The following is a 25,488-nucleotide window of genomic DNA, read 5'->3' as shown; positions in this document are numbered from 1 at the left end:
GTCCTGGAGAGTGTTGCTGAACAGACACCTTGGAGCAGAGGTTCAGAGTTTGGTCCAACCCAATTCAGTCCCACCTGCCAGCACCAGGCCCATATTCCTCTATACCCTTCCTTTTCATATACCCATCCAAATGCCTCTTAAATGTTGCAATTGTACCAGCCTCCACCACTTCCTCTGGCAGCTCAATCCATACCTGTACCACCCTGTGTGTGAAAAAGTTGCCCCTTAGGTCTCTTTTATATCTTTGCCCTCTCACCCTAAATCTATACCCTCTAGTTCTGGACTCCCCCACCCCAGGGGGAAAAGACTTGGCCTATTTATCCTATCCACGCCTCTCATAATTTTGTAAATCTCTATAAGGTCACGCCTCAGCCTCCAACGCTCCAGGGAAAACAGCACCAGCCTGTTCAGCCTCTCCCTATAGCTCAAATCCACCAACCCTGGCAACATCTTCGTAAATCTTTTCTGAACCCTTTCAAGTTTCACAACATCTTTCCAATAGGAAGGAGACCAGAATTAAAACACAATATTCCAACAGTGGCCTAACCAATGTCCTGTACAGCAGCAACATGACTCCCAACTCCTGTACTCAATACTCTGACCAATAAGGGAAAGCATACCAAACGCTTTCTTCACTATCCTATCTACCTGCGACTCCACTTTCAAGGAGCTATGAACCTGCACTCCAAGGTCTCTTTGTTCAGAAACATTCCCTAGGACCTTACCATTAAGTGTAGAAGTCCTGCTAAGAATTGCTTTCCCAAAATGCAGCACCTCACATTTATCTGAATTAAACTCCATCTGCCAGTTCCCCCATTGGCCCATCTGGTCCAGATCCTGTTGTAATCTGAGGTAACCCTCTTCACTGTCCATTACACCTCCAATTTTGGTATCATCTGCAAACTTACTAACTGTACCTCTTATGCTCGCATCCAAATCATTTATGTAAATGACAAAAAGTAGATTATGCAGCACTGATCCTTGTGGCACTCCAGTGGTCACAGGCCTACAGTCTGAAAAACAACCCTCCCAACCCTATAAATCTGATATCTTCCATTTCAATCTATATTCCTCAACAAATCCCCCATTCTGGTTTATAGCCCCTGTGCCAACCTAATACCAACTAATGTCAAAATACTTCCCCCAAACCACCACCCTTTGCACGTGTAGAGATTAAATGAAGTTTTAAATGCCTATTAAACAGTTCATGTTGAAAAGAAATTCATTAAAAAATTATTACATTTACATCTCTTGAACTATATACTTCCATATATTCAAATTCATGGCGCAACTTCAATATCGATGTAAAAGCAAGATAGTGGAAGGGCTGGAAATCTGAAACAAAAACAGAAAGTGCGCGAGAAACTCAGCAGGTGTAGCAGCACTTGTGGACAGAGGACCAGAGTTAATGTTGACTCCAATATGACTTCTTCAGATGGGGAAAAAAAAAGTTGGAAACTTGAATCATTTAGGATGTAGACAGAGGGGGAGGAGGAGCTTGTGGAATACATTATAAAGGTGCTCAGAGCCAGAGACAAAGAGTGATGACTGTGGATATCCAAACAGGTGTACAAAGCTTACACCTGCTCCTAGTAGGTCTAATCTGTGTAGATCACATTTCAGACTCCCGTGACATCAAAATCATAGGAAGCAGCTGATTTATTTGGGCACCTGGCTCGAAGAAGTGCACCATGTGTGAAATGCAGCCCACCTCTGCCCTTTCCACAACTGGAATGAGAATAGTTGCTGTGGTCAGTAGCAGGACTTGTGATAACGGTGCTTAGCCACCATTTTTGAAGGCCAATTAGATTTATCCCAAATGCAAAAGGACAGTTTGTGAAGATGGATTGGAGAAGCTGAGATTCTACAGCCAAGTGGTGGTGATGGAGATCTTCATCCAGATATTAAAAGATTGCTTAGAAACAGAAAGTTAGAAGCACAATAGTAGATCTTAAAAAACTTTGCCACAAGTGGTTACTGAAGAAGAATCTATGTCATATCTAATAAAGGGTAATAGATAAGTACAGAGGAACTGCGATTATCCTGCACTGATCGCCTGAATATCAGATTCTCCGGCAAGATCGCAAGGTCCCGACGCTTGGCGAAACTATGTTATCCAGCATTCGATTAAACGAACAAAATACCTCCCGCCCATGTCCTTCGGATAATCGAGGTTCCTCTATACTTGAAAAGGAAGAGAATAAAACGGTACAAGGAAAAGGGATTGGAGAAGATTGCTTCAATTGAAATGCTAACATTTTTGCCACATACACAATGGGCTGAGTGATGTCCTGTGCTGTAACTTCCAGGATTCTAATATTACTTCAAAGCAAATCAGAACAGTAGAGTGTAAATTAAAATAAGTGCAAAGTACATTTAAATTTGATATTAACAATTCTTTACTAAGAGTTAAAGGTTTGGAATAATCTTATGCAGTAAGCTAATAGTGTCAAAGACTTGAGGCATTCAGAATGCTAGATGACAATCTTTGATGGGCTAAACAGCTTTCAGCCAGCCCTCAGCTACTAATGGACATAGCAATTGGTACGTACATATCTCTACTGTTGAAAAGAAATACAAATCTGAAAATTGTGCTCCTAATTTTGTGACAATCTACTAAAATACAAATCACTTCACACTAGCGTGGCCGAGCCAAGCATAGAAATTTCCATCAGTTCTTGGTCTTTTCTCAACAGTCCATATTTCTGCACTAGAACATTTTTTTAAGAATGAGGAGAAAGTGAGGACTGCAGATGCTGGAGATCAAAGTTGAGAGTGTGGTATTTACTGCAGATGCTGGAGATGTGCTTCACCCCCTACTCCTACCATCCGCTCCACCCTCCCTCTCCTACCTATCCCCTCCACCCTCCCCCTCCTACCTATCCGCTCCACCCTCCCTCTCCTACCTATCCCCTCCACCCTCCCTCTCCTACCTATCCCCTCCACCCTCCCCCTCCTACCTATCCCCTCCACCCTCCCCCTCCTACCTATCCGCTCCACCCTCCCCCTCCTACCTATCCGCTCCACCCTCCCTCTCCAACCATCCCCTCCACCCCCCTCTCCTACCTATCCGATCCACCCTCCCCACCTACCTATCCCCTCCACCCTCCCCCTCCTACCTATCCGCTCCACCCTCCCTCTCCTACCTATCCCCTCCACCCTCCCTCTCCTACCTATCCCCTCCACCCTCCCCCTCCTACCTATCCCCTCCACCCTCCCCCTCCTACCTATCCGCTCCACCCTCCCCACCTACCTATCCCCTCCACCCCCCTCTCCTACCCATCCCCTCCACCCCCCTCTCCTACCTATCCCCTCCACCCCCCCTCCTACCTATCCCCTCCACCCCCCTCTCCTACCTATCCCCTCCACCCCCTCTCCTACCCATCCCCTCCACCCCCCTCTCCTACCCATCCCCTCCACCCCCCCCTCCTACCCATCCGCTCCACCCTCCTCTCCTACCTATCCCCTCCACCCTCCTCTCCTACCTATCCCCTCCACCCCCCTCTCCTACCATCCGCTCCACCCTCCTCTCCTACCTATCCGCTCCACCCTCCCTCTCTTACCTATCACCTTCTTCCCCACCTTCATCTACCTTTCACATTCTCAGCTACCTTATCCCAGGCCCCACCCCCCTCCCATTTATCTCTCAGCACTCCTGGCTCACGAGCCTCATTCCTGATGAAGGGCTTATGCCTGAAACGTCGATTTTCCTGCTCCTCGGATGCTGCCTGACCCGCTGTGCTTTTCCAGCACCATTCTCATTTTAAAAAAATGAAGAAATGATAAACCTGTGCTCATTATGCACTGTCAAAACACACAATAGATCATTGTCAGAATAAAGGGCACTTAGATTTAGTAATTTTTTAAACATAAACATAAACGGCACAATCAAAATACTCCTGATTTTAAGCTTTTATCAGGATCTCCAAGATATCATATGGTGAATTGCATGTCTATTTGAAACCTTCAAAAAAAGGACACTGTAATCAAATGGTCAGGGACTGTGTGCGCGTTTGGATCTACAGAACTGCAGCCTAAGTTTAGCGCAGTGTTTAACATTTGCTGAGAGATGTACCTGTAATTTCAGTCTTCTTTGGTTTCATTAGCTGACCCATCATGGACAGGATGTCTTGACCTCCCTGGATCAACAGACGTTAAAGAATGAAACTCAGTTTAGTGTAGGTATCCCAATGTCACACCCAAGTGTGGGTTTGAACGTGGAATATTTACATCAGAGTTAAAACGGTAAAATTCACAAACTGAAAATCTTAAAAAAAAACTTGGTATTACAAGATTACCTTTATACATGCTGTCTAAACAATGATTTGAAAATGTACTGCATAAGATTAATATACAGACAGTCCAACCACCTTTTACTTTAGTCACTTATCAGATTAGAGTCAGAGAGAAAAAGGCCCTTCGGCTCATTGAGCCTGGGCTGGTCAAAAACAAGCACCTAAGCGGATTCCATTTTCTAGCCCCTGGCATGCATTTTTAAATGTTGAGAGTTTCTGCCTCTCCCACCCTTATAAGCAGCAAGATCCAGATTCCTACCAGCCTCTGGGTGAAAACATTTTTCCTCACATCTCCTCCACAACCCCTGCCCCTTACCTATGTTTCCCGATCATTAATCACTCCATGAGGGAAATGCTCCTTCTTGTCTACTCTTATCTACATCCATATCGTTTTATACATTTCAATGCCCCCATCTTTCTTCTCTGCTCTAAAAAAACAAACAACCCCAGTCTATCCTAACTACAATTCTCTTGACCAGGCAACATCCTGGTAAATCTCCTCTGCATCCACTCCAGTGCAATCACATCCCTCCAAAAAAGGTGGATTCCAGAACTGCACACAATACTTTAGTTGTGGCCAACTTTTATATAGTGCTAGCATAACTTCCCTACTCTTTAGCTCTCTTAAACAGGGCCTCTTCTTATTCAAGACTCCCATGAGCACCCCACTATATTTAATTTCTTCATTCTCTACTGTTTCCCAAGCCCAAACTGGAGTTTCTCACCAAGATTTCTCACTACATTCTTTTGCACAGCCCTCTTAATCCAAGGTGGTTTCTCTTTCCACCTCAACCTACTGTACTCGCTCCTCAACACTCTCCCCTCAACTAGGAGAAAGTGAGGACTGCAGATGCTGGAGATCAGAGCTGAAAATTGTGTTGCTGGAAAAGCGCAGCAGGTCAGGCAGCATCCAAGGAGCAGAAGAATCGACGTTTCGGGCATAAGCCCTTCTTCAGCCTTTCACTCTCCTCATAACCTCTATATAAACATGGACACCCTAAATTTGACCACTTATTAGCATTCCTTACTAGTACCACCTACCTTGATCCTTTCGACATGTGCCATTGTAAAGGTATTGCCCAATTTACTTCTAAGACCTTCATAATCTTAACTGTCTAGTCTTTGGTCATTTAATTGCCACAATACTGTCAATGTACTAAACTACCTCCCTTTCTCTTCACAATTTCAAACTCTGGTGGTTCCTCCTGTATTAGCCCCAAAAGTAACTCAGTGTTTTGCTGGAATATGAGGTAATCACCATATGCTCAACTGTGATTTTTAAAAAATTCTGGCTAGGCCAACAGGTGTTGTCCATCCCTACTTGCCTTTGAGAAGGTAGTGGCATGGAACCTTCTTGAACTGCTGCAGTCTATTTGGTATAGGCACACGCACAATGCTGTTAGAAACATAGAAAATGGGAGCCTGCTCTGCCATTCAATATGATCATGGCTGATCATCCAGCTGAGTATCTTGTCTCCGCATTCTTCCCATACCTTTTGATCCTTTAGCCAATTCAAATTTTTGGCGTAAATTTCTGTGGTAAAGAATTCCAGAGGCTCACCACTCTCTGGATGATGAAATTTCTCATCTCTGCCCTAAACGGCGTACACCATATACTTAGAATGGGACCTCTGGTCTGGACTCCCCAGCCATTATCAACATCCTTCCTATGTTTACCTTGTCTAGTCCCATTAGAATTTTATAGAAAGCTATGAGATTCCTCTTCATTTTTCTTAACTCCACTGACTACAGTTTTCATTGATCAAATCTCTCTTCATACATCAGTTCTGCCTTCCAGAAATCAGTCTTGTAAAGTTGTGCTGCACTCCCTCTAAAGTCAAAACATCCTTCCTCAGATAAAGATACCAAAACCCTACACAAGACTCCAGGGAGAGGAGCTTCCAAGATTTTGAGTCAACATAGGGTAATGGGGAAAGTGGCGACTATACCTTTGGGTCAGGCTTCATCTGAGCCATGCTGCAACCAGTTTTCTTGTAAATCATAACAATAGTGCTGGAGAATGTGTAAGATTAAATAGTGGGATGAGGGTTCATATAAGAGATGTTGTAAAATCAAAGTGAAAGAAAGGAGGTAAACAGTTAGTGGCAGGAAGGTACTGAGGAGATAACAAAAACAGCAATGGCAGTTAAGATGAAAGAGTACAAAAGGTTGATTAGTGAATCAGAAGCAGGGAATAAAAATAAATGTGCCTTTTTAATGAGTTGGCAAACTATAGCCAGAGAATGTCACAAGGATCAGTGACATAATCTTTTCACAACCTATATGCAGATGTTGATGAGGACCAATATATGGTAGTTAAATCTGCCAGTGATGCCAAGCTAGGTAAGAGTATACATGGGCAGGAGCAGGCAGAAAGTCTGTAAATGAATACAGAAAAGTTAAGCAAATGGGAAAAAAATTGGCAAATAGTTTACGATCTCAGAAAAATGAACATGCCCACCTTGGCAAGAAGAACAGAAACAGTGTACTACTTAAACGGAGAGAGACTGCAAAAAGGTTGGGGGGTAAATAATGATCTGGTTGCACTGGTACATGAATTACCAAACGTTTGCAGGCACAGCAAGTGATTAGGAAGGTAAATGGAATATCGCCTATTGTTGCGCATGAAACAGGTTAAGGGAAATTTTGTCAGAGCTGTAAAGTGCTTTGGAGAGACCACATCTGGTCTACAGTGTACAGTTTTAGTCACCTTTTTTCAAAACATGCAACACTATTCCTCTGAAAACAGTGGAGGACATTCAAGGTTTTCAAGGCAGATTTTTGACAGATAAGGGAGTGAAGGACTATCACAATCAGATCAGACACTATCACACTGAATAGTGGACTAGGATCAAAGGGCCAAATGGCTTTCCTTTACTCCCAAGCCCCATGTTCCTCACTGACCAATCACTGGATTAGCAGCATTCGGGAAAACCTGCTAGGCAGAAAGGCTGATCCATTAGAGTTTTTTTTAAAAACAAAAGTACTAACCTAACAGAAGTTAATTGCATGAAAGCACTTGGGTTGTTTTGATATAAGAAGTACAGGTGCAAGTGAAAATGTTTAACTTCAGTACTATTTTAACAATAATGCATTTGCTAATTCAAGCATTTTCAAATTTCACGTTCAAACTTTTGTTTGCTTTTCGCTTTTATGTTAAGTGACTAAGGGTCACAAGCTCTGCTTATTACCTGAGGTCTTGCGTTCGCTACATCTAGATCATGCAGAGTCACATCCTGTATGATCTCTTTCTTCTTGTGGACATCACCCTTTGGCAAGGGAACGTACTCTTCAGCTTCAAGGTCAAATTCCGTGGCATATGTATCACACCTGCCCTGCCTCTGTGAAGAAAGTCCAGGATGAGCAGGAATAAAACAGGTGTGCTGTCAGCTTACCTGCCAGACTTCAGACTGAGAGACAGGCAATGGAGCAGGGAGGGCACCCAATACACAATTATGGCATTGTCAGGCTTTAGTCAACACATTGCAACTCTCTCGCTCTCATTTAGCAAGCAAAGCCAGCCCACCTGCCCATCCTTACCCTTGCTGAAACAAGTTAGCTTCCCAGTAAGTCAGCTTTCTTCTTCTCCTTAGATAATGCTACCTCTAAGTTTGCTCTTTTTACTAAAGAACCTGATGCAACAGATAATGTTAACTGTAGTTCACTGAACATGAAGTCTTTGTAGTTGGTGGCCCAGCAAGTGATAACTTGCCCTGATAAAGAATACAGCAGACTTTCTTATTCATTTAAGAATATTTTTAATCTATGCATGACTTAAATCAATGTTGAAAATAAAGAGTAGGCAATTAAGTTTAGGTTATTAAAGTTTCTCTTTGCCAATTCTCTCCTTTCCTGCACTCTCGTAAAGGCAATGATCCCTGCTACATTGTGGGCCCCTTAAGTCCTATCCCTTCAAGCATTTTTCACATGCTAAATAAAAAGAATATTCAGCGTTGCGCATCATGGTCAAGCTAAATTTGCTCTTTAACTTATATCCATACATATGCATTTTTTCAACAGGAATCATTGCATGGCAATCAAGGACAATAATTCTGGCCACAACTCTGTCTCTTTCCCAGAGGCACTGAAGCTAAATTTAGCACCTCAAACACTCCCTTCCTGAGACCAGTACTGACCAGAAATTGAACTTGGGACTTTGGGTTACTCATTCCTTTATCATGTGCCATCAAGGAAACAATTCTTTGAAAACAACTTTATAAGTAGGAATGTTATAGAGCATCAAAATCTTCCGTTTTTCATTCCCAGCCTCTCCCTGTATTATAATAATTTTCTGCAGCTCAGGAAAGATGACTGGAAAATAGGTTTAACCACCTGAGCCATACGATCACTACTTAAAATATTACATTTGGATATTAACAGAACAATACAATTAGGAAATTTATATTTCATTTGTGCTGGCTAAGAACTTAAAGACACTTTATTTCCCACAACCCTTCAAACCACTTGGCTCTTATACTGCTATCCTTCGATAAAGGCCAGATTTTTCATTATTTCTCTCTGGAATTAACTGGGGAATTAAATGTCCCAAAAAAATCTATGGTTTGCCCTCTTGTTTGCACTCCAGCTAAGTTAATGCTCATACCTTAAACTGGAGTCAGTGCAGATAACCGAGTTAACAACCTTCATCAACTGTCCAACACACATTTATTCTTTAGTTAGGTTTGTAACATTGATACCTATTGCCCATTTTCATGCCTCTTTAAAAACAAACAAAAATGCCCTAACCTTTTCCAAAGCAAAAACCAGAGCTTGATCGCCAACTTTCTCCCTCCAATCAACAAGAATATCAGAGGGCAGATAAATACCCCCTTAACCTTGTGGTGAAATTACCATGTAAATACTTAACAACAGATTTAGTCCCTTGTCAACAACGTGGCCTCAGGTACAGATTGGAAACCATTTAGAAACTCTACCTTCACAGCCCCACTGTTTGCTTCAATGTAAATCACGTCACCGACTTCAACACGTTCCTTCTGCAGGCTCTCATAAATACTAGGATCAAGCTGAAAAACACAGTAATTCGCATGAGAAGTACAGTGAAAAGATATGCTCAAAATAAAAAACAATGCAATAAAAGAGTTATCCTTAATTTTACATAAAACTTATCCTTATGGAGGTACTGCATTTGCTAAAAACAAACAAGGCAGGACTTATACAATTAAAAGAAGGGCCTTGGGTACTATTGTAGAATAGAGACCTAGGAGTTCAGGTACAAAATTCTTTGAAGTATACATCACATATAGACAGGATGGGTAAGAAGGCGTTTAGCACGTTTGCCATCATTATTCAGACTTGAGTACAGGAGTTTGGATGTTATGTTGAGGATGTACAGGACGTTGATGAGGCCTGATCTGGAGTACTCTATCCAGTTCTGATTTATCATTAAGCTGGAGAGGGCTCAAAAGAAATCTACCAGAATATTGCAAGGAATGGAGGATTTAAGTTATAAGGAGAGGCTGTATATGCTGGGACATTTTTCACTGGAATATAGGAAGTTGAGGGAACACTTTATAGAGACATATAAAATCGTGAGGTTTTTAGATAAGGTGAATGGCAGATATCTTTTCCCTAGGATGGGGATTTCAAGGCTAGGAGACATATTTTTAAGGTGAAAGGAGAAAGGTTTAAAAGAGACGTGAGGGGCAAGTTTTTTTAAACAGAGTGCGCTTAGTGTGTGGAATTGAACTTAGAGGAAGTGGTGGATGCAGGTACAGTTACAATGTTTAAAACATGTTTGGACAAGAACATGGATAAGAATTGTTGGGAGGGATATGGCGTATTAATTAGAGAGACTAAAGCAGAGACACATTATTGAATCACTCAGAACAGAACGGCCCAGTGGTCAATCCACATTCTGTTCTGAGGTACGTGACACCTCAGTTCATATTGCATTTTGTAGCTGAGTATAGAAAAGCCAGAATTCATTCTGGTCATCATTCTTGGGCATTCTCTGAAAATTATGTGCTCAAACATTGTGCTGTGGTCAAATAATCTGGAAACAGTGTCTAGGCTTACACACAAAGAATGGCTACTCCTGCACCCTCACCAGGGTCAGCATTTTCCAGAAAGCAGTGTAAGGCAGGAAGGTTTGGAAAGAAAAAACATAGCCAAGTACGAGTAGCTTAACTTAAAATATATCTATTGATCCATTCATAGGAATTTAAAGTTACTCATATTAAAGTTCCCAAGTTTGCCATCAACTGATGGCAGCTAATTGATTTTTGCAACTTTTGTGGTGTTCTGTACACAAGACTGTGATCCATCACTTAAGCTACTGATCAATGGAAGCAATGGCCAGGAAAGCTCAAGTCTCAGTCAATATCAGAAACAGACGGCTTCTGATAGTTAAAGGTTAATCTGTTTAAATAAGAACAAGGTACTCATTATGTTTGAACTCAACGTATAGTCCATTTGAATATGGCTAAGGACAATTGACTTTTGGTAAAAAATAAGTCAAATTCTGTTTTTTGAAAATATATTAACATTAGGCAGTATTTGGAGCCAATTAAATTCTACAATTTAACCTGTTTACAATTAAAATACAATGACTATCTAAATAAAATTTGGCTTTGTTGGTCTAGCTTTAAATATTTTTTCTTGGATTTAAAGAAAATCTTCTTCATCCATCTTCCTATGAAATTACAAGGCAACAGCTTTGCCCACAAACTTCTGGTGTTCCACTCCTAGTTCTATCTTTCAATTTCTGTCATCAGATCTGTACCCATCAATATTACACCTTAGACTTATACAGCTCAAAACATTGCTCCAGACACAACCCTAGTACACAAAGACAAACACTAATAATGATAGTTAAGCTCAGCAACACCAAATCCATGCCATACAGTGTGCAGATTTCAGAATCCTGTTAACTGGTTTAGAAACATCGCTCAATAATACTGTGCTCTCATCTGTAGCCTGGAGTTTCAGCGCTGTGATATACTTTATGGATTGCATCCCAGGTTGGTGACAGTTTCAAAGTTGATATATATACACATCAGAAAATATTATATGGTCTCTTTCCCAAATATTATCTTCTGCCGAAAATACAGAGCAGCTCTCTTGTTTTAGCATGATGAAAATATACATAAAATTTTCCATACCTTCAGCTGCTTGGTGCCTTTTGCTGTCTTTAGCCCAATGATAACATGGCTAATTGTCTTTCCATAACCACCCATGGGATTCTCCGTCTCACAAGGGGTCAGCTCTGTGACCTCGCCTTCATAAACCTCCTTTGTTTCTTTTATCCTTAAGCCTGTAAAAATATTTGAAATGTTAATTGCAGTCAATAAATCACGCAAATGTTGGGGCAAGGGAAGAAAACAAAAATAACCACAAAACGTCTTAGCTCCACAAACGTTTCTCATAACTACAGAATTGTTGCTTCCAAAAGTTTTGCAATTCTTGGAAAGCAGTCCAGCACAAATACAAGAGTCATTATCAAGTTGGTCATCCAGTAAAAGCTTAAAAATGTGTTGCTGGAAAAGCGCAGGTCAGGCAGCATCAAAGGAGCAGGAGAATCGACGTTTCCGGCATAAGCCCTTCTTCAGGAATGAGTGTAGAGGGAGGAGGAGAGCTTCTTCAAGGTAGGCATCCTTGCAAGAGGATTCGCAGTAGGTTAAAATCAAGTAGGAGAAAGTGAGGACTGCACTTGCTGGAGATCAGAGCTGAAAACTGTGTTGCTGGAAAAGTGCAGCAGGTCAGGCAGCAAAGGAGCAGGAGAACTGACGTTTCGGGCATGATTTCCTGAAGAAGGGCTTATCCCCGAAATGTTGATTGTCCTGTTCCTTTGATGCTGCCTGACCTGCTGTGCTTTTCCAGCAACACGTTTTTAAGCTCTAATCTGCAGTCCTCACTTTCTCCATCCAGTAAAAGCTCTGAGAAAGAGATGCTAAACATTGGAAGTCAAGGGTCTTTGTGCTCCACATAAAACAGGATTTGCTGTTGATGAATATTAATATTTTTAACACATTTGCTATCAAATTGAATAGGAAATGGTTGACAGTGAGACTACATTGAGCTGCATGAGATGAACACAGTACTTTCAATCTTCTATAGGTACCAAAACAAAAACATATCAGTCCTAAATGCTATCAAAGCAATTTCACTTCACTCAAGAAATGTAACTGCCCATGAAATCAAACAGCACCATAATGAGAACCTTGCCAGCTAACGGTCTGCTGAGAAGGTCAGTTGTTGAAGGCACTGGTTATCAAGGCCTGGAAACTTTGCTCCGAGGTCCCATGTGGAGCTACCTCATCCTAGATTAACAGCAGCAATATTCTTTTATTATCTCTTGGGACATAAACATTGTTGACAACATTTGTTACCAATCTCCAATTGCTCTTGAGGTGGTGATGATGAGCTACTTTCTTGAACTGACACAGTTCACTTGGTAATGGTAGAGCCGCCAAGCTGTCAGAAAGGGAGTTCCAGAATTTTGATTCAGCTACAATGAAGGAATTGCGTTATAGTTCCATGTCAGGATATGGGAACTTGCAGCTGGTCACATTTCTTATGTCGGTTGCTCTTGCTCTCAGCAAAGAGTGTTGGTTTAGAAGATGCAGTCAAAAGAGCCTTAGTGAAGTACTGCAGTGCATCTTGTACATAGTGCATACTGTGGCCAATGTACTGGAGGAGAATGTAAATGATCAAGTTGTAAGTTTGCTCACTGAGCTGGCAGATTTGTTTTTAGACATCTTGTCACCATGTTAGGTAACATCATCAGTGATCCTCAGGTGAAGCACTGGTGTTCTGTCCCGTTTTCTATTTATGTGTCTTGGTCTGTTGTAGTGGATGATATTATTTCCAGTAAATTCAAATGATTAAGGTGTGTTCAAATTATGGGACATCCATAATGTGGACTGTTATTTTCTAAATTCTACCAAATATACCCCTTGTTTAAAAAAGTAAAAAAGAATGCTAAATGATTTCCTTTCAGGGTACTATACAGTAATCCTCTTCTCAACATATCCCCTGCAGCCAGAAGTCACTTTGCTGACATGAATGGCAGGATGATATATATATCCCTTTTCCTGAGATAAAGGTTCTAATTCAACAAAATTCTACCCTCACTTTGGGATGTTGCTGTTTCTCAAGCTTGGATCATTGATGATTTGTCTAGAGGGTAGCACATCTTACAGCACCAGGCATACCTGCCTCTAGTTTTATATTGCTCCTTGTGGCACTGAAAAGTTTTAAAGAGTAGATAAATCCCGTGTCATACATGGGCATGGTGTAAAGTCACTATTTCACAGAAGACCCAGTGCATCACAATCCTGCTGATTTTTCAGGTCTATCTGCTGGACTATGATCAGTTACATCAATAGTCTCACCCAACAGTTAAGGAAACTCAGTCCCGCACCATTCAGACTCAGGACCTGAAACAAAATGACGACCAACTAGAGATCAATTACTAATCAGTATTTCATTTAGATTTTATATAAAGGCTGGACCAAGCTGGGTTTTTATTCTATCAATGATATTGTGTCCTGTTAACACTCCCAATAGCTAGCTTCATTGCCTAGAATGGTAGTGAGGACTGGGATTTTTAGTTTGTAAACTTTCGCCTGATTGCGACGTTGGACGAGATGCTTTCAAAGAAACTGCGGTGTGAGTAGAAGAAAACTATGAAAAGCTTCTTACAGATTTAATTATCAAAGACTTTTGTGGGCAGCCAGTTTTATGGCAACCACATTTTTATAACCTCTTATGAAACACTGATTTTATTTCAGGCATCTTTGGATAAAGTTAGGAGATTGGCTTTACAGCTGGATTTAGTCCGAACCAGGTGGATCAGAGGTTGAAAGTGGCAGAAAGATGCACCACTAAAACATCTCAATCTTTCAGTAGGTGTGTTATTTGTTCGCAAAGTTCCTCCATCCTGACATTCAGAATATGCACTAACCCATCAATGAGGCTGGCTGTATGAGCGATTTAACTGCACTCCTTTTATCTCTCAACCTGACAACAATGCTGACAACAGTTTCATCTGCAAGCTTGAATTACTGAAACCTCTGACAGGACACATCATCACTTCAAGGAAACATTGTGGGCTTCTCTCCTTTTATTTCTCCATGAGTTTTTAATTTGACAGCTACATAAAGGGCAGGGAAAGTCAACAACTTTATTTTTCTCAAAAAAATGGGTCAACACTGCTGTTACTTTGTTGGGGTGATTCAGACATCACTATGGAGCAAGGGCTTGGCCACATTCTGTCTCAGAGTATTAGGAAACCCATGGCCAAGCTCCTGTGCAGAGTCTGGCCTACGAATACACACTCTAATGTTACTCATTGGAAACTGATATCAATCGGTGTGTTTACAATCATCATTAAATACGTTGGGCTTGCAGTTATTGGAGTTTAGAAGAGAGGAGATCTTGTTGAAATGCAGATTTTCAGGGGGCTTGACAGGGCAGATGCAGCCCGAAACGTCGATTTCGCTGCTCGTTGGATGCTGCCTGAACTGCTGTGCTGTTCCAGCACCACTAAACCAGATGCAGAGAAGTAGTCTATCCATGTGATAGTGCTTCTAGTCGTGGACTCTATGTTAAACAAACGAATCAGCTATTTAAGCCAGAGCTGAGAATGAATCTTCTTTTGTCAGAGCACTGCAGCAGTTTATTGTAGGCTGATATAAACAGATTTTTAATCAGTAAAGGAATCAAGGGCTATCAGAGAAAGGCAGGAACATGTTATTGAGGAGGATCAAATCAGCCACAACCTCACTAAATGGTATGGAAAACTCAGAGGGCTGCATGCTCCTTCATCTCAGTATTATTAGCTGCATATTCCAGGTTTACTAATTCAACTTAAATCCCACCAGCTGCTCTGATGGAACTTGTTGCAGTGCCTCAGAGCATTAGCCTGGTTTTCTGGATTATTCATCCAATAACAGTATCACAGTATGCCATTATCTCAGCTGAATTGACCCAAAAATGTAAAATAAATATTGTGGATGTGAATGTAAGTTCGCTCACTGAGCTGGAAGGTTTGTTTTCAGACGTTTCATCACCATACCAGGCAACATCATCAGAGACACTCCGGTGAAGCATTGGTGTTAGTGCCCGCGTTCTATTTATGTGTTTAGGTTCCCTTGGGTTGGTGGTGTCATTTCCTGTGGTGATGTAATTTCTTGTTCTTTTTCTCAGAGGATGGTAAATGGGGTCCAAGTCAATGTGTTTGTTGTTAGCATTCCGGTTGGAATGCCATGCTTCTAAGAATTCTTGTGCGTGTCTCTGGCTTGTCCTAGAATGGATGTGTTGTCCCAGTGGAAGTAGTGTCTTTCCTCATGTCTTTATAAGGATACTAATGATAGCAGGTCACGTCTTTTTGTGGCTAGTTGATGTTCATGTATCCTGGTGGCTAGCTTTTTGCCTGTTTGTCCAATGTAGTGTTTGTTACAGTTCTTGCACGGTATTTTGTAAATGATATTTGTTTTGCTTGTTGTCTGTATAGTGTCTTTCAAGTTCAATAGCTGCTGTTTTAGCGTGTTAGTAGGTTTGTGGGTTACCATAGTGCCAAGAGGTCTGAGTAGTCTAGCTGTCATTTCCGGCAGTCAGTTAAAATAAATATTGTAATACTCTTCAAGACATAGATGGAAGTGTGATATTTCAGGACACTCTAGGAATCAGAATTACCTAACCCTATTACAAAAGGTATAATACTTAAAATGACTAATATCAAGGAATTGGAAATGGACAAATATGGTACATATATTTAATAACATCCATAAAATTAACATCAAGGCAACAGCAGACTCCTTAATCCTATCTCCTTTTTCTACAAAACAGATTTAGGAATAAAGTTGAGGAATATCTGTATAGTAACAATCCATGAAAGTACACAACTAAATAGGAGAACAAAGCTCTATATTAACACTGGATTAATATCCAATATGTTACTCACAACTAACAAGGTTGATTAGAATTGGTCATTAAAGAGATTATAGCTGAGGATTCAAAATAACTGAAAAAGCATTAACATGGTTTTGTCAAAGAATAGTTGTGTTTAACAAATTTACTCCTGTTCTTTGAAGGGAAGATAACCTGGTTTTCTTCTACCTTATAGTAGTTTACTGTAGAGAATAAAGAGAGTGTACTCCTAAACTGTTGGTGGTCCAAATGCTTTTCTGTCTCCTGTTCACAGCCCAAACTATTCATCTACCTGGGAACTAATCACATAACTGTTAGCTGGCAGAAAACCTTTGTCATTGGTAACTGGTCACTCATCCACTAATCAATCCCTGATTTGTTGCTAATCATAGCTCCATTTGGACACAACCCTTTGACTCTATTCCAACACAATGGAATATCAAGTTACAGTGATCCCCAATTTTACAACAGTTCTTCTCTCATTTCAGGACACAATTTTTAAAAAAAGATGCAAATAAAATGCTATGACCTTTACACTTGGAATAAGTGGTTTGTCTTATGAGAATTGGCTGGAGATACTGGGCTTATATCCACTGGAGTGACAGGTGATTTGTTTGAAGAGTATGAAATGGCCTTGGCAAGGTGGGCATGGAAAAGATGTTTCCCCTTGTGGGTCAGTCCCAAACTAGGTGGGCAGTTTAACGTTTGGGGTTGCTGTTACAGGGTAAAGCTGAGGAGGATTTTCTCTCTCAGGGAACTGTATGACTTTGGAACTATCTGCCTCAGAAGGCAATAGAGGCAGGTTCATAGAATATTTTTTAAGACAAAGTGTTTCGATTCTTGTTAGGCAGGGAAGTGAAGAGTTATCAGAGTTTAATGAGAATGTTGAACTCAAAACACAAACAGATCAGCCATGATCTTACTGAATGTCAGAAAATGCTTGATGGGCTGAATGAACTACTATATCATATGTGCTATTTTGAATTCTTGTATTTAATTTCTTTTAGATTAGATTAGATTCCCTACAGTGTGGAAACAGGCCCTTCGGCCCAACAAGTCCACACTGACCCTTCGAAGAGTAACCCACCCAGACCCATTTCCCTCTGACTAATGCACCTAACACTATGGACAATTTAGCATGGCCAATTCACCTAACCTGCACATCTTTGGACTGCAAGAGGAAACCAGAGCACCCGGCGGAAACCCACGCAGACACTGGGAGAAATGTGCAAACTCCACACAGTCGCCCGAAGCTGGAATTGAACCCAGGTCGCTGGCGTTGTCAGGCAGCAGTGCTAACCACTGAGCCGCGAAACACCTCCCAGCTGAGCAGTGAGAGATATGTTTTTGCCTGTGTTGCCATTGTCAGACTGCAGATCCTGAATTAACACATCTACTCTTAATCTCAGTGCGATTCCAGAACAGACATGTCCTCAACTGAATCTTCTCAGTCTGGAAACTGTATGACAAATATCATGAACAAAGCAGACTATGATATGTTGTAATAATGTCTAGGCAATATTAGGAAATACATGCTAACAGTGGTGAATAATCAAAGCTGCTGGAAAAAAAACTGATTGTCTGTTGAAAGACCTCATTGTGGTCTCTTCTTTCCATGACAACATAACGGGAAAGGCCAGCTATGATGATAAATCAGCTATGATCACAAATCAGATTTACACCATTCTACTGGAAGGAATCCATTCAGCAACAAAGAATTAGGTCTTGATTCCTGGAAAAAAATTGATTGACCATTAGTATGAAGAGGACAAGTATTACATTCCAAGGTTTGCCAGCATCTGTAGGTATTGGCAACATGAGCAGTCTGGCTATTGATAGCTTCACATAGTGAGACTCCACAATTGCTAGCAACCTGTCACCCAAAACCAACATGTGCAATCAGAGAAGCTGTAGTTGTTACATCCAAGTTGGATAAAAGTGTAAAACAGCAACCTTATGATCTCGACAGAGACTAATAACTTTTAAAAAGATATTTGAATTTTCAGTTACCAACTGGAAGCATCATAAAGCAAGAGTTTACGGTTTAATTATTTACAGGAATAATCTCAAAGTCACAGAAACAGGGCGCAAACTTGCGATTGGCATCAGGAGTTTTGTTCTAAAATTATTCCATGTTGTTTTTTTTTAAAAAACAGGCATGATACCCAACTAGAACTATATTAAAGTGATCCACTCCACTTTATTAATCCTCCTGATTGCTTCTATCCCAGGATTTTTCTAATTGCAGTCTCTCCCATCTGGACTCTCCCGTTACTGCTGACCCTCCCAATTGCAGGTTCCTCTATTTCCAGGACTTCTCGGTCGCTGCTGACACTTCCTCTCAAACTTATGGCTTAACTCTTGCAAGTTAAAAACTTCGCTTATCAATTTCTTACCACTCAGTTGTTATACTATAGCTCCTCAACTCCAATCTCAGAAATAAAAAGACAATTTAAAATAAATCATAACTAGTTATACAGCTTGATACTTCTAACACCATATTATGAGATTTGGAGACCAAAAGCCAATCCGTAGCCACCGCCGCTGCTCCTAAACATTCCCAGCAAAATAATATGAAGTGTTTAAGATTCAGGTTATGTTATGACACAGGGTAAACCCTTCTGCTAATTTAAACCAAACACACAGAAAAGCTCACCTCGCCTCATAAGCTGTTAAAGTATGAGTGACAGATGACTATCTAAATTCCACTATTTAAAAGAAAAAATTAACCATTTATTCTTTAACTACAAAAAGATCATTAAACAACAACTATCTACTCAGTAAGCATCCTTTTGTCTTGATTTATCTGCCTCCTACCCTCTAACAATATACTGATCCTGTAAAGCCCTATAAAATTTGTAGCAAATCAATTTTCAAAACCAGTTGTCGTTGTCGGGTGTCAAATGTCCTCTGTCTGTAGATTTCCCCTGGATCGTCTTCGGTCTCCTGCTGCAAGGATGTTTCATATGAAAAAGGTACCTTTTAGAGAGATGGTCAGTGGGCAGTCTTTATGACATTAAGTGCTCTCAGTGTCTCTGGCTAACTGTTCAAAATGCTTGCTTTTTATACCCCAAAACATTGGATCAATTCGTTGGTTTAATGCTGTCAAAATAGTAAAACTCAAATTCGATTGGGTTTTACTATCTTGGGGAATAATTTAAACTGATTGCACAACAATTCAAATGCAACCAACAACTCAGTATCTGAGCTACATTTCAAATGTTGCATCTTCAAATTATCCAGCATACTCTGTGCCTGCAATGAGTCACATGACAGGTCTGCCAGTGTTTCAACTTGCACTCTCTTAAGGGTGCAGTACATGCCTTCAACTCTATAGCATTTGTAACATTGAGAACATCAAGCTGAAAGTCCATCAAGCTTGTGTCTTCAGTGCACTCTACAACAGTGGTTAGACTTGGACATATCTGCTCATCAAGAAATGAGGTTAAAATTCCACCTTCACTGTCTGAGATCCTCAGCTTAGTGTGGCAATAAAGATAATCAACACAATCAACGCAGAGGTCATGGAGGATGCTTATTCCATCAGCACATATGCATTGCTATGCTGGTTCAGCCATGCTCATTGGGTATCTGGCTGTCGGCCATCTAAACATCTCTGTGACGAACAGGCCATTTTGTCATGACTCCCTGGGTCCCAAACCTCCACTACAAAGTGTTTGCAAGTGCGTTATCAAGATGGTGGCATCACCACTGACAACAGAGATAGTGGTTTGTCATCTAGAAGCTGATTGGAAGGGTACTGGAAGAATCGAGTGGAAATGAAAAGCTCAGTTGGCCAAAGAGGAGAATCCACAAGGAAATCTGTACTTTCTTTGGGAGGCAGAGGGGGTTATTGAGAGGAGTTACAGGGAGGTAGTCACTCCTCAGGTACAAGAAAAAGGCAGATGGGTTACAGTCAGGGGATGGAAAGGGAACCGACAGGAAGTGCAGGAATCTCCTGTAGCCATTCCCCTCCAGAATAAGTATACCGTTTTGGATACTGTTGGTGGGGGGGGGGGGGGGGGGGGGGGGGGGGGGGTGGGACTTACCAGGGGAAAGCAATGGGGCACAGGGCTCTGGCACAGAGTCTGTCCCTGCTGCTCAGAAGGGAAGGGGGAAGAGGAGTAGAGCAGTAGTCATTGGGGACTCCATACTTAGGGGAACAGATAGGAGGTTCTGTGGGGACGAGAGACACACACGGTTGGTGTGTTGCCTCCCAGGTGCCAGGGTTAGTGATGTCTCTGATCATGTTTTTGGGATCCTTAAGGGGGAGGGGACGCAGCCCCAAGTCGTGGTCCACATAGGTAGGAAGAGAGATGGGGATTTAAGGCAGAAATTCAGGGAGCTAGGAAGGAAGCTTAGAGCTAGGACAAACAGGGTTGTTGTCTCTGGTTTGTGGCCCGTGCCACGTGCTAGGGAGGCGAGGAGTAGGGAGAGAGAGGAGTTGAACACGTAGCTACAGGGATGGTGCAGGAGGGAGGGTTTTGGATTCTTAGATAATTGGGGCTCTTTCTGGGGTAGGTGGGACCTCTACAAGCAGGATGTTCTTCATCTGAACCAGCGGGATACCAATATCCTGGGGGGAAAATTCACTAAGGCTATTGGGGTGGGTTTAAACTAATCCAGCAGGGGGATGGAAATTAAAATTGTAGTTCGAGTACAGAAAAGGTTGAGAGTAGGGAGGTCCAAAATCATGTTTCAGGGATGCAAGATGGTACCGGCAAGTAAGAAGTTGGCTTGAAGTGTGTCTACTTCAACAGCAGGAGCATCCGGAATAAGGTGGGTGAACTTGCAGCATGGGTTGGTACCTGGGACTTCGATGTTGTGGCCATTTCGGAGACATGGATAGAGCAGGGACAGGAATGGTTGCTGCAGGTTCCAGGATTTAGATGTTTCAGTAAGAACAGAGAAGATAGTAAAAGAGGGGGAGGTGTGGCATTGTCGGTCAAGGACAGTATTATAGTTGCAGAAAGGATGTTTGGGGACTCCTCAACTGAGGTAGTATGGGCTGAGGTTAGAAACAGGAAAGGAGCGGTCACCCTGTTGGGAGTTTTCTACAGGTCTCCGAATAGTTCCAGAGATGTAGAGGAAAGGATAGCAAAGATGATTCTCGATAGGAGTAAGAAAGACCGGGGAACTTCATCTTTCCAAATATTGACTGGGAACACAATAGTACGAGTACTATAGATGGGTCAGTTTTTATCCAGTGTATGCAGGAGGGCTTCCTGACACAGTATGTATACAGGCCAACAAGGGGTGAAGCCACATTAGATTTGGTATGGATAATGAGCCCGGCCAGGTGTTAGACTTGGAAGTAGGTGTGCACTTTCGTGAAAGTGATCACAATTATGTTACGTTTACTTTAGTGATAGAAAGGGATAGGTGTATACCACTGGGCAAGAGTTACAGCTGGGGGAAAGGTAATAATGATGCGGTTAGGCAAGATTTAGGAAGCATAGGATGGGGAAGGAAACTGCAGGGGATGGGCACATTAGAAATGTGGAGCTTATTCAAGGAAAAGCTCCTGTGTGTCCTAGATAAGTATGTACCTGTCAGGCAGGGAGGAAGCTGTAGAGTGCGGGAGCTGTAATTTACAAAGAAAGTGGAATCTCTGGTCAAGAGGAAAAAGGCGGCTTATGTTAGGATGAGATGTGAAGGCTCAGTTAGGGCGCTTGAGGGTTACAAGGTAGCCAGGAAAGACCTAAAGAGAGAGCTCAGAATAGCCAGGAAGAGACATGAGAAATTGTTGGCGGATAGGATCAGGGTAAATCCTAAGGCTTTCTATAGGTATTTAAGGAATAAAAGAATGACAAGAGTAAGATTAGGGCCAATCAAGGATAGTAGTGGGAAGTTGTGTGTGGAGTCAGACGAGATAGGGGAAGCACTTAAGGAATATTTTTTGACAGTATTCACTCCAGAAAACGACAATGTTGTCGAGGAGAATACTGAGATACAGGCTACTAGACTAGGTGGGATTGAGGTTCACAAGGAAGAGGTATTAGAAATCCTGCAGAGTGTGAAAATAGATAAGTCCTCTGGGCCGGATGGGATTTATCCTAGGATCCTCTGGGAAGCCAGGGAGGAGATTGCCAAGCCTTTGGCATTGATCTTGAAATCGTCATTGTCTACAGGAATAGTGCCAGAAGACTGGAGGATAGCAAATGTGGTTCCTCTGTTCAAGAAGGGGAGTAGAGATAACCTTGGTAATTATAGACCATTTAGCGTTACTTCAGTTGTTGGTAAAGTTCTGGAAAAGGTTATAAGAAATAGGATTTATAATCATCTAGAAAAGAATAATTTGGTTACGGATAGTCAGCACGGCTTTGTGAAGGGTAGGTCGTGCCTCACAAACCTTGAGTTCTTTGAGAAGGTGACCAAACAAGTAGATGAGAGTAAACCAGTTGATATGGTGTATATAGATTTCAGCAAGGCGCTCGATAAGATTCCCCACAGTCGGCTATTGTACAAAATGTGGAGGAATGGAATTGTGGAAGCTGTAGCAGTTTGGATCAGTAATTGGCTTGCTGAAAGACAGAGCGTGGTGGTTGATGGGAAATGTTCGTTCTGGAGTCCAGCTACTAGTGGCGTACCGCAGGGTCAGTGTTGGGTCCACTGCTGTTCGTCATTTTTATAAATGACTTGGATGAGGGTGTAGAAGGGTGGGTTAGTAAATTTGCAGACAATACTAAGGTCCATGGAGTTGTGGATAGTGACGAAGGATGTTGTAGGTTACAGAGAGACATAGATAAGCTGCAGAGCTGGGCTGAGAGGTGGCAAATGGAGTTTAATGCGGACAAGTGTGAGGTGATTCGCTTTGGTCGGAGTAACCGGAATGCACAGTACTGGGCTAATGGTAAGATTCTTGCTAGTGTCGATGAGCAGAGAGATCTCGGTGTCCATGTACACAGATCCTTGAAAGTTGCGACCTAGGGTAAAACAGGGTTGTTAAGAAGGCATACAGTTTAGGGTGCAGGTTTGCTCGCTGAGCTGTAGGTTTGATATCCAGATGTTTCATTGCCTGGCTAAGTAACATCATCAGTGGCAACCTCCAAGGGAAGCGAAGCTGTTGTCACCTGCTTTCTATTTATACGTTTCTCCTGGATGGGGTTCCTAGGGTTTGTGATGATGTCATGTCCTGCTCGTTTTCTGAGGGGTTGATAGATGGTATCTAGATCTATGTGTTTCTTTATGGCGTTGTGGTTGGAGCGCCAGGCCTCTCGGAATTCTCTAGCATGTCTTTGCTTAGCCTGTCGCATGATAGATGTGTTGTCCCAGTCGAATTGTTGGCTTTTTTCATCCGTGTGTAGGGCTACAAGGGAGAGAGGGTCGTGTCTTTTTGTGGCTAGCTGGTGTTCATGAATCCTGGTGGCTAACTTTCTTCCTGTTTGTCCTACGTAGTGTTTGTGGCAGTCCTTGTGTGGAATTTTGTAGATGACGTTGGTTTTGTCCATGGGTTGTACAGGGTCTTGTTAGTTTTTGTTTGAGAGTGTTGGTGAGTTTGTGTGCTACTAGGATTCCGAGGGGTCTTAGTAGTCTGGCTGTCACGAAAACATCATGAAGCGAGTGGACCTGTGCCTCACCACCCACTTCACCTTCAACAACATAGTCTACAAACAAACCAATCCATAGGTTCTCCACTATCAGGATTCAGAGCAGAAGTGGGAATGCAAAGACTAGAATAAACAGCCCTACCAACCATCAAACCAAAAATCTGGGTCCGCTACGTAGATGACACCTTTGTCATCACAAAACGAAACAAGATAGAAGAGACATCTAACATCATCAACAACACCCTCACAGGCATAAAGTTCACCAAAGAGGAAGAAACCAACAACAAACTCGCATTCCTGGACGTCACAGTCGAAAGAAAGGTCAACGGAGAACTACAAACCTGCGTATGCAGAAAACCAACAAACGCTGATCAAATACTGAACTACACCAGCAACCATCCCAACACACACAAACAAAGTTGTATCAGAACACTATTCCAACGAGCCACCACACACTGCAGCACAGATGAACTACGCTAAACAGAGGAGAACCACCTATACAACGTATTCAAGAAGAACGGATACTCAAATAATACAGTGCGCAGATTCCTCAAGAACAAACCACGACAAACAGACCAAACACAGCCAGAAACCCTAACCACCTTACCATACATCAAAGAAGTTTCAGAAATGACAGCCAGACTACTAAGACCCCTCAGAATCCTAGTAGCACACAAACCTACCAACACTCTCAAACAAAAACTAACAAGACCCTGTACAACCCATGGACAAAACCAACGTCATCTACAAAATTCCATGCAAGGACTGCCACAAGCACTACGTAGGACAAACAGGAAGAAAAAGTTAGCCACCAGGATACATGAACACCAGCTAGCCACAAAAAGACACGACCCTCTCTCCCTTGTAGCCCTACACACGGATGAAATAAACCACCTAATTCGACTGGGACAACACATCTATCCTGCGACAGGCTAAGCAAAGACATGCCAGAGAATTCCCAGAGGCCTGGCACTCCAACCACAATGCCATAAACAAGCACATAGATCTATCTAGCAACCCCTCAGAAAACGAACAGGAAATGACATCACCACAAACCCCAGGAACCCCATCCAGGACAAACATATAAATAGAAAGCAGGAGACAACAGCTTCGCTTCACTTGGAGGTCGCCAGTGATGATGTTACCTAGCCAGGTAATGAAACGTCTGGATATCAAACCTACAGCTCAGCAAGCAAACCTACACCCTAAATCTTAACCTGAGCGACAAACCTTCACAAACCTTGCAAAAAGGCATACAGTGTTTTAGCTTTTATTAATAGAGGGATAGAGTTTTGGAACCATGAGGTTATGCTGCAGCTGTACAAAACTCTGGTGCGGCTGCACTTGGAGTATTGTGTACAGTTCTGGTCACCGCATTATAGAAGGACGTGGAAGCTTTGGAAAGGGTGCAGAGGAGATTTACTATAATGTTACCTGGTATGGAGGGAAGGTCTTACGAGGAAAGGCTGAGGGACTTGAGGCTGTTTTCGTTGGAGAGAAGAAGGTTGAGAGGTGACTTAATAGAGACATATAAGATAATCAGAGGGTTAGATAGGGTGGACAGGGAGAGCCTTTTTCCAAGTATGGGGACGGCGAGCACGAGGGGGCATAGCTTTAAATTGAGGGGTGATAGATATAGGACAGATGTCAGAGGTAGTTTCTTTACTCAGAGAGTAGTAAGGGTATGGAATGCTTCGCCTGCAACGGTAGTAGATTCGCCAACTTTAAGTACATTTAAGTCGTCATTGGAC

General features: G+C 42.1%; 1 protein-coding gene across 1 annotated transcript in view; it reads right to left on the bottom strand.

Annotated features, from left to right (window-relative positions):
* The window catches only part of ruvbl1 (RuvB-like AAA ATPase 1), a 75,266-nt gene that overhangs the window by 31,610 nt on the left and 18,168 nt on the right, over positions 1 to 25,488 (bottom strand). Inside the window, exons 4-7 of the mRNA XM_072581796.1 lie at positions 11,417 to 11,568; positions 9,230 to 9,319; positions 7,487 to 7,636; positions 4,076 to 4,139 (exon numbers count right to left, since the gene is read on the bottom strand). Coding sequence (XP_072437897.1) covers positions 4,076 to 4,139; positions 7,487 to 7,636; positions 9,230 to 9,319; positions 11,417 to 11,568 — 456 coding nt within the window. The remainder of the gene's footprint in view (positions 1 to 4,075; positions 4,140 to 7,486; positions 7,637 to 9,229; positions 9,320 to 11,416; positions 11,569 to 25,488) is intronic.

The sequence above is a fragment of the Chiloscyllium punctatum genome, chromosome 12 (genome assembly GCF_047496795.1).
Source record: "Chiloscyllium punctatum isolate Juve2018m chromosome 12, sChiPun1.3, whole genome shotgun sequence".
NCBI classification, from domain to species: Eukaryota; Metazoa; Chordata; class Chondrichthyes; order Orectolobiformes; family Hemiscylliidae; genus Chiloscyllium; species Chiloscyllium punctatum.
Note: the sequence above shows the minus strand (reverse complement) of the source record. Positions and strands in the feature narration are given on the sequence as shown.